At 34.9% G+C, this 17,641-nt stretch overlaps 1 protein-coding gene and 1 long non-coding RNA gene across 2 annotated transcripts; one reads left to right on the forward strand and one right to left on the reverse strand.

Annotated features, from left to right (window-relative positions):
- Positions 1–1,810: 1,810 nt before the first annotated feature.
- LOC122840276 (hepatic lectin-like) lies at positions 1,811–8,418 on the forward strand. Its single transcript, XM_044132544.1, has 7 exons — positions 1,811–1,885; positions 2,439–2,537; positions 4,356–4,526; positions 4,958–5,034; positions 6,499–6,599; positions 8,193–8,296; positions 8,411–8,418. Exons 1-7 carry the CDS (start codon positions 1,825–1,827, stop codon positions 8,416–8,418), a joined length of 621 nt encoding a protein of 206 aa, XP_043988479.1. The 5' UTR covers positions 1,811–1,824.
- Positions 8,419–10,523: 2,105 nt separating this feature from the next.
- LOC122840461 lies at positions 10,524–15,083 on the reverse strand. Its single transcript, XR_006372232.1, has 3 exons — positions 14,947–15,083; positions 13,391–13,491; positions 10,524–11,798 (listed from the first exon to the last, which is right to left on the reverse strand). It is a non-coding gene; the product is annotated as an uncharacterized LOC122840461 (long non-coding RNA).
- Positions 15,084–17,641: the final 2,558 nt, after the last annotated feature.

The following is a 17,641-nucleotide window of genomic DNA, read 5'->3' on the forward strand; positions in this document are numbered from 1 at the left end:
CACCTTCTCTACTTTAGCCTTAGCGTGCTCCTTAGCAGACTCATATTTGGCCTCCACCATGGCCTTCAGAGCCTAATGGAAGAAATATATATATATTGCTGAATTGTGACACATACAATAATATAGTCATTTGTTTCATGTATGGACCCACACATACCTGCCTTGTAGGGAGAACATAATAGACACAAATGTCCTGAATCCAACGTCATCCACAATAGTGAAAGGCTGGGTATCCTTCACTATCATGGAGACTAGAGCTTCATCCAGCTCTTGTTTTCTGGTGGCTGGTTAAAAAGGAATAAATACAGTGTCTGTTACCTGTCTTTATTTGCACAACAAGCAAACATCAGCATGCAAAAAATTGTGATAGTGTGTTTGCAATATAGTAATGAAATACCTTGGCTGGGTGATGCTCCAGTTTCCTCCCTATTCTCATGCAAGGCACGGTAGTGCCTTAGCATGGATGAGGTGTTATTATTGTACCACAACTCCATGGTGCACAATAAACACCTCACCTTTACAGAAAATAAGAAACAGTGAAAAATACAGTTCCTCATAAGCAAACCTAATGCATCTGCAAATGTTCAATTCACCTTACCTTGGTAGGGCTTATCAAATCGAAATGTTCCCACATAGGGGAAATCCTCCTCTCGCTGGCTCCATCCTACTCCTATCCTGTCCTCGCGCTCCTAAACCTCCTATCTATCTATCTCTCTCCTAAACTCTCCAAACACCAAACTAACTGTCTCAAACTAAATAACCACTATCCAAACTCTATCCACTCTCTCAACTGACCGCAACTCGCCTACAACAACCCACATTTTGAATGGAGCCTGTGAGGTTTATAAAGCTGTCAAACCCCGCGACAAAATCTGAGCCACTTCCCGAAGCAGTCACGTGGTACAGCCGGTCAGCGAGGCCTAAGACGTCATCGTTTTCGGCTCCTCCCCTAAATGAAGCAAGCCTCGATAAGCGCTTTACGGAAACGCCCCCTCCATTACTCGACACACGCCTCGAAGCCTCGGCTCATCACGTAACATCACTAGTATATAAGTTATTTCGTTATTATTCTTCACTGGACTCTTCTGCTTTCTGCCTGCCTCCTTTGACTTGACCTGCATTCATTTGTTGTAAGTTATTCATTATTTTATTGAAGTATTACATTTTTTAATATTTTTTGAAATCTAACAATAACAGCAGTGTGACAGTCAGACAGTGAAATCCAGAGAGAAATTGAAGCTACAATGTCAGAAATAAGTCCTAAGTGACTCTTGCATAGAACTCGTATGTCATTTACTGGAAGGAGCAGCATAAAAAAACATTTCTTAATTGGTTCAAAAACTGTCATGTTTGCATTTTCTTTGAAGTAATCTGATATTGATATAATCTGTTTTATATCAATATATTTTATTATAAGAGGAATGGCCTTAAACTTCTACATGTGAATTGAAAAAGAAGTTATTTAAAGAAATGCTAAATTGACAAGCTGGTTTTGCAGTGTAGTTAGAAAATTATTTTACTGAAAATGTGTTCATGGTGTTGGGAAGCAAATGATGTTTCCTTAATGTGTTAATTAAATGTAAATTTATTCTATAGTTTGAGTTGACTAATTTAAAGGCACCGCTCGATGCTTTCTCTGTAATTTAAGCATTAAACATCTAAATTATCTGTAAGGTTGTAAGAAGATTAAGTTGTCACTCTCAAAAACAATATTTGGTTTTAACTGTTCTGCATTCTTAAAACTTTCAACTTCCTCATGAAAAACAATTTTCACAGTTTTCATGTAGTTCTGTTTTTACTGCAGATAAGACTTCAGTCAAACCAATGGAGGAAATGTATGCAAATGATGATTCTGTCTGCAACATTACAGTAGTAAACGACAGAGGTAAGAATGATCTCTGAGAGAAAAACACAAACATGTTTTTAATATTATCCAGGAGAAATGAATGGTTTTGGAACTATTTGTTTTTTAAATCTTTTATCAATTAAAATTTTGTTAGTTTATTCTTAGTTTACTTTATATGTTTTTTCTATTACTCACAGACTTTATTTGTAGGGTAATAATTATTGACTATATATTTTAGTTTAATTATTTTTGTTATTTGCTTTTCTAAGACAGCAGAAATAACTGTGGGTCCATTTTCTATAAGTATAGGGACCAGCATGCACTGGGTTTGGAGCCTATGTTTATTTATTTATTTCTCCCAGAGAGAGGCAGCAGGAAACAATGAAAAGTTTAATTTTTGTTATTTGCTTGCCAACTGAAGAAAATAAACCATAAAGAGCAACCTTCACGTTTTGGACTTTGGGCGACTTTTGCCTATGAAACTTCAGCTCAGTGCAGCAGCAACGACTCATGGACTGAACTTTTATAGGATGTTTGGTTTGACAAACAATCCCCAGTACAAATGGTATTGAAATAAATTGTCCTTGTTAAGGTTCTAGCAGGTCTAAGAAGAGACTCATTGTGGGTCTGATCTCTTTGGGGATCCTGAGTGTTGGTCTCCTTATTGGACTCATCAGACTTGGTTTTCTCAGTGAGTTTTGTTATTCATTTATCTCCTATCAACCTGCTCTGCTTCACTTTCATGGCTTTAAATAAGTTTATTTAAAGAGAAGGAATAATTTCATAAATGATTACCATCACAACAATAGAATGGCTTATGAAAGAATTCATGACTCATAATTTTTTCTATATAATACATTCAAATTAAAATGTCTCATCAGAATTTTATGTGAAAGAAAATTATTTATTTTTTTTAATTAATAATTCAAAACATTTTTTACAGATAGAAAAAACTGAAAGGTGTGGTGTACAAAACTATTCAGCCCCACTGGGACAATTTGTGGAACCACCTTTTTGCTGCAAGTCTTCTAGGGTTTGTCTCTACCAGCTTTGATATGTTCAGAGTGATGTGTAGTGATAGTTGATAAGTATTTCTCAAACCTACATAAAAAGAGAACCACAGATGACATTTATGAGTTTTCAAACCAAGCTTCTGCAGAAGGTGAAGACACAACAAACTATTTCTCCAAGGTGTTTCCATGCGTTCTGACTCCCTGCAGCAGAGCCTGTCTTTTCATTAAGCAGGAGGAAAGAAAGGAGACGGGAGTGAAATGTGGGAGAGTGATAAATAAAAGAAGGGCTATTCTGAAACAAGGAATAACTTCATTCAACATGCAAGCAGTTTAAGGAGAATCCCAAGATAAGAAGCAGCTGCAGCTTCAAGGTTTAGCAAAGAAGCAAGTTTTGTCTTTCACACAGTTTAACATATTCTTCCTCTCTGGGGTTTGAATACTAAACCTTTAAATGAAGAGTAAACTGGTAACTACTTATGTAAGAATGATAACATAATTATTCTAGCGATAGTTTTTCACCACATATTGTTTTGCATTTTGGCTAAAAAGTTAAATTTTGGTCTCATCTGACCAAAACAACCATAAGAAGCGGTACTTCTTATGGGTTTCTTTTTGCCACTCTTCCATAAGAACCACATTTGTGCAGTGATGACTAGTGGTTGTCCTGTGGACGGATTCCCCAACATGGATCTCTGCATTTCACCAGGGGCCTGTTGGCTGCATCAATGCTCTGCTTGTTCGGCCTGTAAGTTTAGGTGGACAGCCTTGTCTTGGTAGGTTTACAGTTCTGCCATACTCTCTCCATTTCCAGATGATGGATTGAAGAGTCCTCTGTTCAAAGCTTGGGAAATCTTTTTATAGCCTAGGCTTCCTTTAAGCTTCTCCACAACTTTCTCCCTGATCTGTCCTGTGTGTTCCTTGGACTTCATGATTATTGCTCTCCAATATTTTCTTAACCTCTGAGGCGTCACAGAGCAGCTGGATTTGTACTGAGATCAGATCAGATTACACACAGATTGACTCTAGTCAGTCGTTAGCAAATCATCAGGCAACTTCTGAAGGCAATTAGTTGCACTCAGAAAATAAAGGGGGTTGAATACTTTTGCATGTTGCACTTTTCAGTTTTTAATTTGTTAAAAATGTTTTGAATCGTTTATAATGTTCGTTCTACTTTACAGTTCTATATCGCTTTTGTGGTTGTAATTTGACAAAATATAGAAAAGTTTGAAAGTTATGAATACTTTTGAAAGTTGATGTATTTCCTTTGAATTAAATAAAAGTTTTAGCAGATTATTTGTTTCATTTTTTTTCTGTGAAAAACCCTTTGGAAATGATTGCCTTGCCTATAAATGGGGAAAAAAAATAATGTCATCAAAATCCAGAGTAGCATAGGTTTTCTCAGTGTGTCGACTATTTTTTTAAATAAGTAAACATTTTATCAGGCTTAAACAAACATGTTTTACATTTCTGATATATTTTACTTTAAATTATTTCAGCTCATGCATTATCCAGCTCAGCAGCAGGTCTCTCTGGTACGAAAGACAATCTGACTGATTGTCTCCATGACAGTAATGACCAGATTTCTGCCTTGACTAAAGAAAGAGACCAATTGAATGCAGCTCTCTTGGAACGGTCTAATGAAGTGATCAGGCTTCAGAGTTTGTCAAGTAAGTTGTGAGAACAGCTTATTTATAGAAAGTTAAAATCCAATGCAGGCTTTGGTTTAAGTTGGTTTTATATTATCTACTTATAGTTCATAACTTAATGACTGATGAAGTAAAACTATATTATAAAATCTAAATGATTTTGATAACACTGTTTTCTTTGAACAATTATTATATATATATATATATATATATATATATATATATATATACTGTATATATATATATAAATATATATATATATATATATATATATATATATATATATATATATATATATATATATATATATATATATATATATATATATATATATATATATATATATATATATATATATATATATAATAATTTTTTTGTTACTTTAGAGAAAACCTGTCCTGATGGATGGAGGATGTTCAGCTTTTCTTGTTATCTCCTCATTACTAAGACTGGTTCTTGGAATAAAGCCAGAGAAGACTGCAGGAACAAAGGAGGAGATCTGGTGGTGATAAACAACGATGATGAACAGGTGACTTGATCTTTCAGTGTGAGATTCATTTATGTTTGCAAATCAGATTCATACTTTCCTATTATCTTTAAGATAAACATTGTGCTATAAAATGTTTCCATAATGTTTCTAGAATTTGAATACAATCTACAGACATTTCCAATAATTACATATTTTAAATATGTTCTACATACAGCAGTAGTTCTGTCTCTAATGCCTATTGCTGCTTTAAATTTGTTCACTTTTTTCTGTTTTGATTAATTGCCAAAACAATGATTTCAAAGATAAAGTGAGTAGATAGAAACTTTTGTAATGTATGAAGAGACAAAGCTTTGTAAACACACTTTGCCCTGTGTGAGAAAACAGTGAGTCTTTAAAGCTAAAAACTGGTTGTGCAATTTTATGCAAATTAATTCAACCACAATGTGTCATGTTTAGTTTGAGTTTTCTTAACCAACACTGAAAGCAGATAAAGGTTTAGTTTTTTGTTTTTTGGGGGGGGGTTTGTAAAACACAGAAGTGTGGAAATTGCTTGCCAGAGAGGGTGTGTGTAAAATTCCAGTTTAGTTAAAATGGTTTCTTTTAATTTAAATAGGATTTTGATTATTTTTAAAAAGACATATATTAAAATTAGATTCTTTTATTTATTAACTGGATATGTTTTATGACCGGGCTCTCTATGCCCAAATAATAAAGCTCATGATAATTTAAGTTTACAACATAGACATGCCCGCAACAGCAGAGCTTACAAGTTTCACCACCACAGAAAGTGACCATGTCATTCTGAAATCCATCTGACATGAAGTACAACAAACCAAGAGAACAACAGAAACATCAGGCTACTGTCACTAATGATGAAACGACACAAATTCAAATCATTTCAGAACTGCGGATAGGATCGGATCATTTTGACACTTTATCAAAATCAGTTCAGAGCCTGAAGCCTGGTTGACTTGTTGAACCAGCACGCAGCAGCGCGTTGAAGCGGGAACACAGAGAAGATGCTCTTCCAGGCGGCTCCAATGTAAACCTTATCTGTAAACGCTATACTGCTGTCTTGGTTCAAAAAGGCGCTCAACCTGAAATGTTAAAAGCGACTATAACTCAGCCTTCAGTCCCTGACATCACCTCTGTGCCACCGATACAGAGAGAAAAGAAGTTAGCTATTCGGCTGGGCTGATCCAATTTACAGTCACTCTACAGTTAACTCACACACTGTGAATAATGTCAGAGTTGCTTCCTGTAACTAGTCCGTTTCCTTCGCTGGGCTGGAAGTTTTGGCGAGTCTGAATCGCTGCAAACAAAAAGATCCGGTTCAATTTACAAGACGAGGAACAAAATGTGCGTCCAGTTTTTGGCTTTTCCTTGGTCTCTTTTAGAATAGTAAATTTTCAAAGTGATCAATATATCTGGATTACAATTATAATATACAGACACTGTGTTGTGATTCAAGTCTTAAAGCAATATTTTTATGCTGTTTCACAGAATTTTGTTCTTACGATTTCTGTGAACTCACCTTGGATTGGTTTGAGTGAAGAAACGGAGGGATCCTGGAAGTGGGTTGATGGCACTGCTCTGAGTTCTGAGTAAGTTTTTCCTTTTATAGATTAATCCTGACTATGAACCAGAATGGAATCACTTTACTGTAGTTTGTACCAAGATTGGTGTTTTATTCTGTATAAAAACATTTGTGTTCAAAATAATAGCAGTCCAACATTACAAATCAGATCAATCATGGGTTTGATGGAAACTTATATTTAATTTATAATTTTTCTACATTATAAGTAGAGTAACAGAAAATATACAGTCCTAGCTGCCATGATATGCATGCTATTGATGCTCTGTAATTAATTTATTAATTGACAATGTTGTCTTTGGCTGGGTGAACAAAATCCTGCCTAAGATCAATAGCTGTTAGTGATCAGTTGCACACTGCTGGCGGATGTTTAGTGATCTACGGAGCAGAAAGCTGACGTCACTGTTTCTCCCTACATCCAGTGGGTGGCGCATGTTGCTACAATCGATAGTATTCACACTGACACACCCGCAAGAAGGAAACAAACGCACCCAGTACAACACTTCATTCTATTGGCTGAGAGGTTGCCAGGCAACTGTGCCAAAAGTTAGTTTTTTGTTTCGTAAGTGAGGAGAGACTATATCTGAGCGCAATGAGAAGTTTTGAGAAGTACAAGCGTTACAAGTTTTGAGAAGAAAGACGTCAAATCCTGCTTTCAAAATAAAAATGTAAGAAAATTTATTAAACGTTTTGAGAACAAAAGACAAACAAAACAAAACCAGAACAAAATCCTGTTTCCAGACAGAAAATGTGTGCTGTTGGATTATGGCAGGAAAATTCCTCCATAGTTTATTACAGAAATAAGATTTTACAAAGAAAACATAGTACACGTTAATCCAATTAACATTCAAAAATCAAAGGATTAGAGCTGGTTAAGTGTCGCTCCAGCAAGTAAACAAAAATAATAGCAGTTATGACTTGTAGATAAATTATCTACAAGTCAATCTAGATTGATTAGAGCCAATCAAGTGCAGTCAGACTGTGAGGCAGAACTAAAGGCCAAAAGGGCCTTTAAATGTTACCACTATATTACAACTTTGTTCTGCCAATAACTACGACTTTCTGATAATATTTTGACTTTATTAGTATGACTGTATTCTTGTAATATTATGACTTTATTCTTAACCTGGATAAAGATTAAGAACCTGGACCTAAAATTCTACTGTAAGAGTTAAACCCAGAAATAAAAATTTGATACAGACAAATACAACATAGAAGTAGAATATTTAGTTATTAGCAGCAATAACTCAGCTGATGGTCAATTCAGGAAGGTGTCACAGCTAAACAGAAGCATCAGGCCAAATAAAATTTCTTTGTAAAGAAAAACCCCTGAAATAATCAAGAAAATTTAAAATTGTGATCATAAACACACTTTTTGGAAACACTGCAGTTATTTTGAACACAACTTTGTTTCTCTTTCAAAAGTAAAGAAATTGAATCCTTCAAATAAAGGAAGTTGTTGTGCTGATGGAAACCGTGTATCATTTATTTATCTTCTATACTCCAAAGCCAACTGCAGTAAAAAACATCAAAACTCATAAGCTACCATTTTGTTTCTGATTGTTGTGAAAGATAATCTGTGAAATAACTCTCTTGTTTACAGATTTAAAAAGTTCTGGGGACAGGGCCAGCCTGATAATGCTGGTGGAATTGAGAATTGTGGTCAGATCTGGGGAAATCTGAAGGCATGGAATGATGATGACTGTGGTAATTCTTTCACATGGATCTGTGAAAAGGCTCCAATGTAATGATGGGTAAATATTAGTGGTTGCTTTCTAATTGAGGCTAATTTTAAGCTTTACGTTTTGTCCTCCACTACAGATACCTGAAGAGGTTTTAACATTACATATTATAGATACAGTGCAGTAGCACCATTTTTAAAGTGTTATTTCTTTAAAAACACAAATTATCCATTTGCAGATTAGATTTAACTGTAATTTCTTTCACAAAAAAGCTTCTTAAATATGGATGTACAGCCTATTGTTGCTTTCAGTCTGCTGTCTGCTTCATTGTAAAGCTTGTTGAAATTAATCCTGTCATCTGTAACATCTAGCAGTGTGTGGACGTCCACAAAAAGGCCTGATTTTTGAGACTGCACCAAATGTTCACATCAATACTGAAAGTACAGATACCATTTAAATGGTGGAAATAGAAGAGCAAATAAAGAAAAACAATTTATCATAAGCAGAAGAAATAACAGTAAGACAATTGTTTTTAAGAAATACAGAGTGGAGAGATTATATTGTTGACCCCTCTGGATTATTTCTCAAGAACCACGAGGACAAAAAACTGTATTGTGTGTTTGGTGAGAAATTGTCATTTTCTTCTTCTCTTGTAATCAGACAGCACACAAACTGCATCATGCTCACCATGAGACTCATCTCTGAGTGGAGGGCAGCAGTTCATCTTAGTGAATATGAACACATTCCTGTCCACACAGTCTGAGTGACTCACATTTACATACGATCAGGTCTCAACATTTGATCATGTGATCAATTATCATTAACTAATTTGTGATCAGTGAACTTACAACCATCAGAACAGCAAAAGGCCTCTTTTTGTTACTTGACAGAACAAAAGCTCCTATCTGCTACATTTACTGTACTGGTTTCTGTCCATGTTGATGATGTCATTGGAAAGTTTTGTATGGATGATATTATCTTGAAAAGTTGGAACTGTATTTTGTAATTCCTGGTGGCTTTAAAAGGCAATTAAATAATAAACTTGCAGATTCTGGAAATGTCATTTTTTTGTATTTTGTAGGTTTTATGGCTCCCTCTCACCATGTAAAAGTTTGCATGTTTTTATTTTATTTCTTTATTTAAATAGGTTCATTTTTTTTAGGGACACACTGTGATGGTGTTGTGATTTTGGTAATTACTTGTTTATAACAGAGATATTCTGTTGTCCTTCCATGGACTCTTGCAGCATCCAGACTAACGTTAAAACACTTTGAATACAGGTTGCTGCTTTGACACGACTGCCAAAACATCTGTATATATCATATTAATAAAACCCCACAAGAGAACATAAAATATTTGAAAACCAGACACCAATGACCGGACAAGTGAATCACAGCAAGTCCTCAGTATTTTTCACACATTACACATCGCATCACTTGTTCATCAACGCCATCCGTCACCACCAGATCTCCTCTGTTCCTGCAGTCCTCTCTGCTTTTATCCAATGGGGTCAAAATCCTTTGAGATGAAATGACAAGAACCGCTGAACATCCTCCATCCTGCATAGCATGTTTTTTTTCTAAAAGGAAAAATAACATTTATGTCATGATTTCAGCCGTCGAGAAGAACTTAGCCACTCAGAAAGACGGTAGAGACGAGAAACTGCTTAATTAATTTCTTCCAGTGGGATCACAAACTGACACAGACTCATGAACTGGTAGCTCAGGAAAACTCAAATGACAGACTGAAAGGACAAGGATCTACCAACACAGTAAACAAGACGAAAGACTAAATACATGCGGAACATAATCAGAGAACAAGACACAGCTGGGTACAATAAACGAGACTACAGGGGAAATGATTAACTAATAAATTGAGAAAAGCAGCACACAAGCAAAACAAAATCCCAAATCCCCACAATTTAGCTTTTCTTCACCTTGGCAACTAATTATTACTGTATTAAGAAATCAATGGGTCAATTAATCACCCATTTGTAAAGTCATTAAAATTTGAACTATAAACAGATCATTTTGAGAATCCTGGGTCTTGAGTAACAGTTAAAAAAAAAAAAAACATAAAATACCCACAGATTGAGGAGGATGAAATAAATGAAACTCTGCAGGAAGGAACTTAAACCAAAGATGGTATCAAAAGAATCTTCTGTCTTTTAGAAAATAAGTTTTTCTGACAAACACCTGAAGTCTGCAAGCGTCCATGGAAGGACAACAGAATATCTCTGTTATAAACAAGTAATTACCAAAATCACAACACCATCACAGTGTGTCCCTAAAAAAAATGAACCTATTTAAATAAAGAAATAAAATAAAAACATGCAAACTTTTACATAGTGAGAGGGAGCCATAAAACCTACAAAATACAAAAAAATGACATTTCCAGAATCTGCAAGTTTATTATTTAATTGCCTTTTAAAGCCACAAGGAATTACAAAATACAGTTCCAACTTTTCAAGATAATATCATCCATACAAAACTTTCCAATGACATCATCAACATGGACAGTAACCGGTACAGTAAATGTAGCAGATAGGAGCTTTTGTTCTGTTAAGTAACAAAAAGAGGCCTTTTGCTGTTCTGATGGTTGTAAGTTCACTGAATACAAATTAGTTAATGATAATTGATCACATGATCAAATGTTGAGACCTGATCGTATGTAAATGTGAGTCACTCAGACTGTGTGGACAGGAATGTGTTCATATTCACTAAGATGAACTGCTGCTCTCCACTCAGAGATGAGTCTCACGGTGAGAATGATGCAGTTTGTGTGCTTTCTGATTACAAGAGAAGAAGAAAATGACAATTTCTCACCAAACACACAATACAGTTTTTTGTCCTCGCGGTTCTTGAGAAATAATCCAGAGGGGTCAACAATATAATCTCTCCACTCTGTATTTCTTAAAAACAATTGTCTTACTGTTATTTCTTCTGCTTATGTTAAATTGTTTTTCTTTATTTGCTCTTCTATTGCCACCATTTAAATGGTATCTGTACTTTCAGTATTGATGTGAACATTTGGTGCAGTCACAAAAATCAGGCCTTTTTGTGGACGTCCACACACTGCTAGATGTTACAGATGACAGGATTAATTTCAACAAGCTTTACAATGAAGCAGACAGCAGACTGAAAGCAACAATAGGCTGTACATCCATATTTAAGAAGCATTTTTGTGAAAGAAATTACAGTTAAATCTAATCTGCAAATGGATAATTTGTGTTTTTAAAGAAATAACACTTTAAAAATGGTGCTACTGCACTGTATCTATAATATGTAATGTTAAAACCTCTTCAGGTATCTGCAGTGGAGGACAAAACGTAAAGCTTAAAATTAGCCTCAGTTGGAAAGCAACCACTAATATTTACCCATCATTACATTGGAGCCTTTTCACAGATGCACGGCAAAGAAGATTCACATTTTTCATCATTCCATGTCTTGCTGTTTCCCCAGATCTGTACACAATTCTCATTTCCACCAGCATTATCAGGCTGTTCCTCTCCCCAGAATTTTTCAAGTCTGTAAACAAGAGAGTTATTTCACAGATTCTCTTTCACAACAATCAGAAACAAAATGGTATCTTATGAGTTTTGATGTTTTTTACTGCAGTTGGCTTTGGAGTATAGAAGATAAATAAATGATACACGGTTTCCATCAGGACAACAACTTCCTTTATTTGAAGGATTCAATTTCTTTACTTTTGAAAGAGAATCAAAGTTGTGTTCAAAATAACTGCAGTGTTTCCAAAAATTGTGTTTATGGTCACAATTTTAAATTTTCTTGACTATTTCAGGGGTTTTTCTTTACAAAGAAATTTTATTTGGCCTGATGCTTCTGTTTAGCTGTGACACCTTCCTGAATTGACCATCAGCTGAGTTATTGCTGCTAATAACTAAATATTCTACTTCTATGTTGTATTTGTCTGTATCAAATTTTTATTTCTGGGTTTAACTCTTACAGTAGAATTTTAGGTCCAGGTTCTTAACCTTTATCCACGTTAAGAATAAAGTCATAATATTACAAGAATACAGTCATACTAATAAAGTCAAAATATTATCAGAAAGTCGTAGTTATTGCCAGAACAAAGTTGTAATATAGTGGTAACATTTAATGTCCTTTTGGCCTTTAGTTCTGCCTCACAGTCTGACTGCACTTGATTGGCTCTAAACAATCTAGATTGACTTGTAGATAATTTATCTACAAGTCATAACTGCTATTATTTTTGTTTACTTGCTGGAGCGGCACTTAACCAGCTCTAATCCTTTGATTTTTGAATGTTAATTGGATTAACGTGCACTATGTTTTCTTTGTAAAATCTTATTTCTGTAATAAACTATGGGGGAATTTTCCTGCCATAATCCAAGAGCACACATTTTCTGTCTGGAAACAGGATTTTGTTCTGGTTTTGTTTTGTTTGTCTTTTGTTCTCTAAACTTTTAATAATTTTTCTTACATTTTTATTTTGAAAGCAGGATTTCATGTCTTTCTTCTCAAAACTTGTAACGCTTGTGCTTCTCAAAACTTCTCCTTGCGCTCAGATATAGTCTCTCCTTACTTACGAAACATAAAACTACGTTTTGGCACAGTTGCCTGGCAACCTCTCAGCCAATAGAATGAAGTGTTGTACTGGGTGCGTTTGTTTCCTTCTTGCGGGTGTGCCACTGTGAATACTATCGATTGTAGCAACATGCGCCACCCACTGGATGTAGGGAGAAACAGTGACGTCACCTTTCTGCTCCGTAGATCACTAAACATCCGCCAGCAGTGTGCAACTGATCACTAACAGCTATTGATCTTAGGCAGGATTTTGTTCACCCAGCCAAAGACAACATTGTCAATTAATAAATTAATTACAGAGCATCAATAGCATGCATATCATGGCAGCTAGGACTGTATATTTTCTGTTACTCTACTTATAATGTAGAAAAATTATAAATTAAATATAAGTTTCCATCAAACCCATGATTGATCTGATTTGTAATGTTGGACTGCTATTATTTTGAACACAAATGTTTTTATACAGAATAAAACACCAATCTTGGTACAAACTACAGTAAAGTGATTCCATTCTGGTTCATAGTCAGGATTAATCTATAAAAGGAAAAACTTACTCAGAACTCAGAGCAGTGCCATCAACCCACTTCCAGGATCCCTCCGTTTCTTCACTCAAACCAATCCAAGGTGAGTTCACAGAAATCGTAAGAACAAAATTCTGTGAAACAGCATGAAAATATTGCTTTAAGACTTGAATCACAACACAGTGTCTGTATATTATAATTGTAATCCAGATATATTGATCATTTTGAAAATTTACTATTCTAAAAGAGACCAAGGAAAAGCCAAAAACTGGACGCATATTTTGTTCCTCGTCTTGTAAATTGAACCGGATCTTTTTGTTTGCAGCGATTCAGACTCGCCAAAACTTCCAGCCCAGCGAAAGAGCCGGACTGGTTACAGGTAGCAACAACATTATTCACAATGTGTGAGTTAACTGTAGAGTGACTGTAAATTGGATCAGCCCAGCCGAATAGCTAACTTCTTTTCTCTCTGTATCGGTGGCACAGAGGTGATGTCAGGGACTGAAGGCTGAGTTATAGTCGCTTTTAACATTTCAGGTTGAGCGCGTTTTTGAACCAAGACAGCAGTATAGCGTTTACAGATAAGGTTTACATTGGAGCCGCCTGGAAGAGCATCTTCTCTGTGTTCCCGCTTCAACGCGCTGCTGCGTGCTGGTTCAACAAGTCAACCAGGCTTCAGGCTCTGATTTTGATAAAGTGTCAAAATGATCCGATCCTATCCGCAGTTCTGAAATGATTTGAATTTGTGTCGTTTCATCATTAGTGACAGTAGCCTGATGTTTCTGTTGTTCTCTTGGTTTGTTGTACTTCATGTCAGATGGATTTCAGAATGACATGGTCACTTTCTGTGGTGGTGAAACTTGTAAGCTCTGCTGTTGCGGGCATGTCTATGTTGTAAACTTAAATTATCATGAGCTTTATTATTTGGGCATCGAGAGCCCGGTCATAAAACATATTCAGTTAATGAATAAAAGAATCTAATTTTAATATGTCTTTTTAAAAATAATCAAAATCCTATTTAAATTAAAAGCAACCATTTTAACTAAACTGGAATTTTACACACACCCTCTCTGGCAAGCAATTTCCACACTTCTGTGTTTTACAAAAAAACAAACAAAAAACAAAAAACTAAACCTTTATCTGCTTTCAGTGTTGGTTAAGAAAACTCAAACTAAACATGACACATTGTGGCTGAACTAATTTGCAGAAAATTGCACAACCAGTTTTTAGCTTTAAAGACTCACTGTTTTCTCACACAGGGCAAAGTGTGTTTACAAAGCTTTGTCTCTTCATAAATTAAAAAAGTTTCTATCTACTCACTTTATCTTTGATATCATTGTTTTGGCAATTAATCAAAACAGAAAAAAGTGAACAAATTTAAAGCAGCAATAGGCATTAGAGACAGAACTACTGCTGTATGTAGAACATATTTAAAATATGTAATTATTGGAAATGTCTGTAGATTGTATTCAAATTCTAGAAACATTATGAAAAACATTTTATAGCACAATGTTTATCTTAAAGATAATAGGAAAGTATGAATCTGATTTGCAAACATAAATGAATCTCACACTGAAAGATCACATCACCTGTTCATCATCGTTGTTTATCACCACCAGATCTCCTCCTTTGTTCCTGCAGTCTTCTCTGGCTTTATTCCAAGAACCAGTCTTAGTAATGAGGAGATAACAAGAAAAGCTGAACATCCTCCATCCATCAGGACATGTTTTGTCTAAAGTAACAAAAAAAGATATATATATATATATATATTTATATTTTATAATGTAGTTTTACTTTATCAGTCATTAAGTTATGATCTATAATATAAAACCAACTTAAACCAAAGCCTGCATTGGATTTTAACTTTCTATAAATAAGCTGTTCTCACAACTTACTTGACAAACTCTGAACCGTTTGTCAAGTATGTTTGTCTCTAGACCGTTCCAAGAGAGCTGCATTCAATTGGTCTCTTTCTTTAGTCATGGCAGAAATCTGGTCATTACTGTCATGGAGACGATCAGTCAGATTGACTTTGTTGTCGATAAGATCTGCTGCCAAGCTGCTCACATCATGAGCTAAAAGTAATGAAAGTATATTATTAGATAAAAGCAGAAAAGCTTAATATTCATTTAACTTTAACTTTAACTTCACTTCCGCCGTCTTTACCAAAGAAAACTAAAGAATTGCAAAACCGGAGCAACTCTTTAGTCGTTTCACCGAGCTTAGCAAGGAATAGGAAAGAAAGTTTTTTCTCACTTTCTTGGCGAGACGCTGTCAGATTGATTAAAAGTGCGGAGAGCTCATTTCCTTCTGTCATATTAAACTTGGAGTTATCTGAAAATAGAAAAAAGAGCTTGAAAGTTGAAACAAAAAAATTAATCAACACCACATGGGTTTTTGAATCATATTTATATACTGTATAAGACATCTGAGGCTACAAGACCTTGTTGAGATCACTTTGGTTTGTATATCTTCTTTTTTTCTTAAAAATTAAAAACATCTTTTGAAAACCGCTTGTGGCGTTCACTCAGATCATCTTTTTTTGATATTAAAGTTAGGTTGACAATACAAAAGACTTGTTTTGAAAACTAAAAAATTAAGAACAAAATAGTAAGTGCATCAAGGTGCATTCAGTTTTAAATTGATAATTATTGTAAAATTTATATTTTTATCTGAAAACGTAGTTAGGACTTGAAAGCAAAACCTGGAAATCAAAAACAGGGTTGGAGGTTTTAACGACGTGTCAAACTATTGATGATTTAAAACATTGTTGTCTCAACCTTTTCTAAAACATTCCAGCAATTTCAGCTAATATCTAATGAAAGATGCACCCTGCAGCAAAGAATAAAATATATTTATTGATGTTATTCTTTGCTGCAGGGTTGCAAACAAAAAGAAACTTGAGATAAGAAAGATTTATCTAATATCAACTGTATTTGTGAATGTCAGATAAATTTCTCTCATCTCATGATTTCTTCGTTTTTGTTGTTTGTGTCAGTCAGTGAAAATCATTTGCTATGCAAACATCAAAAGGATTGTTCTAACAATAAAACATTGTCAGAACAATGTTTTATTTTAATGTAAAGCATTTCACATTTGTAAATGCCACAAATTCCGACATAGATACATAATTAAACGTCTTCAATTTATCTCAGGAGTGAACATGCCAGATAATTTGGACCAATTTTGTCTTAACTTTAACTTCACTTCCGCCGTCTCTACCAAAGAAAACTAAAGAATTGCAAAACCGGAGCAACTCTTTAGTCGTTTCACCGAGCTTAGCAAGGAATAGGAAAGAAAGTTTTTTCTCACTTTCTTGGCGAGACGCTGTCAGATTGGTTAAAAGTGCGGAGAGCTCATTTCCTTCTGTCATATTAAACATGGAGTTATCTGAAAATAGAAAAAAGAGCTTGAAAGTTGAAACAAAAAAAAATTCATCAACACCACATGTGTTTTTGGATTATATATATATTCTCAAAGGAGCACAGAAATATCTATTTTATCAATGTTTTTTATTAAATAGTGTATGGTGTCTAGGGCTTACTCTGCTCAGACGATCCTCCATCGATTCCCTCTCTACGAGACTCAACAAGCCGGTTGTTCAGCCAGTCTCTTTCTTTGGTTATGGTGAAAAGCGATTCATTGCAGGCGAGGAGACGTTCAGTCAGATCCCTCTGGAGTTCCTCATTTGCATTACATTTGGGATCACTGTCTGAAATAAATTTTTTTTTAAAAGAAAAGGTGTGAGATAAGAAAGATTTCAGGAGAGCTAAATGTGACGTCTTCAAGGCTCTGAGAACATAAATTGTGAAGGCTCACTCTGTGCAGACAGAGCTCTCTTTAGTTCTGTAGATTTCTTATCAAGCGTTTCTTTCAGCTGGTTTATTTCTGAACGTTTGGAGGCAAGAGTCTTTTTCGAGACCTGGAGATCCTCAGTCAGCTGCCGTTTGGCGTCGTTGTCTGTAATTCATAAGGAACATAGATTTTTACTGAGGGAAAGACGACAAAGACACAACAATGTCCTGACTGGCCTCTCATTTGGCTTTGTTTCAGAAAAATGTTAATTAAAACAATAAAACCCTAAAAACATTATATACATTATATATCGGCATAGAAGAAGTTATTTATATTTTATTTAAGAAGTTAGTTATTTTTTCTATTAGTAATCAATAGAAAAATCTGTATTGTTATTGCAACACATCAGGCGACACTTTGTATAATTGTTGATCGGATCTTTTGTCCGGTTAAGTCTTTGACCTTGGAGGACCTCTTTGCCATTACCCT

This window comes from Gambusia affinis, linkage group LG11 (assembly GCF_019740435.1).
Source record: "Gambusia affinis linkage group LG11, SWU_Gaff_1.0, whole genome shotgun sequence".
Classification (NCBI taxonomy): Eukaryota; Metazoa; Chordata; class Actinopteri; order Cyprinodontiformes; family Poeciliidae; genus Gambusia; species Gambusia affinis.

What these genes read in the sequence shown, in the direction of transcription:
- LOC122840276 (XM_044132544.1), top strand. Translation starts at nt 1,825, where the DNA reads ATGGAGGAAATGTATGCAAATGATGATTCTGTCTGCAACATTACAGTA. An exon ending in TACAGTAGTAAACGACAGAG is followed by an intron (nt 1,886 to 2,438) that starts GTAAGAATGATC and finishes GTCCTTGTTAAG; the next exon opens with GTTCTAGCAGGTCTAAGAAG. An exon ending in TAAACAACGATGATGAACAG is followed by an intron (nt 5,035 to 6,498) that starts GTGACTTGATCT and finishes GCTGTTTCACAG; the next exon opens with AATTTTGTTCTTACGATTTC.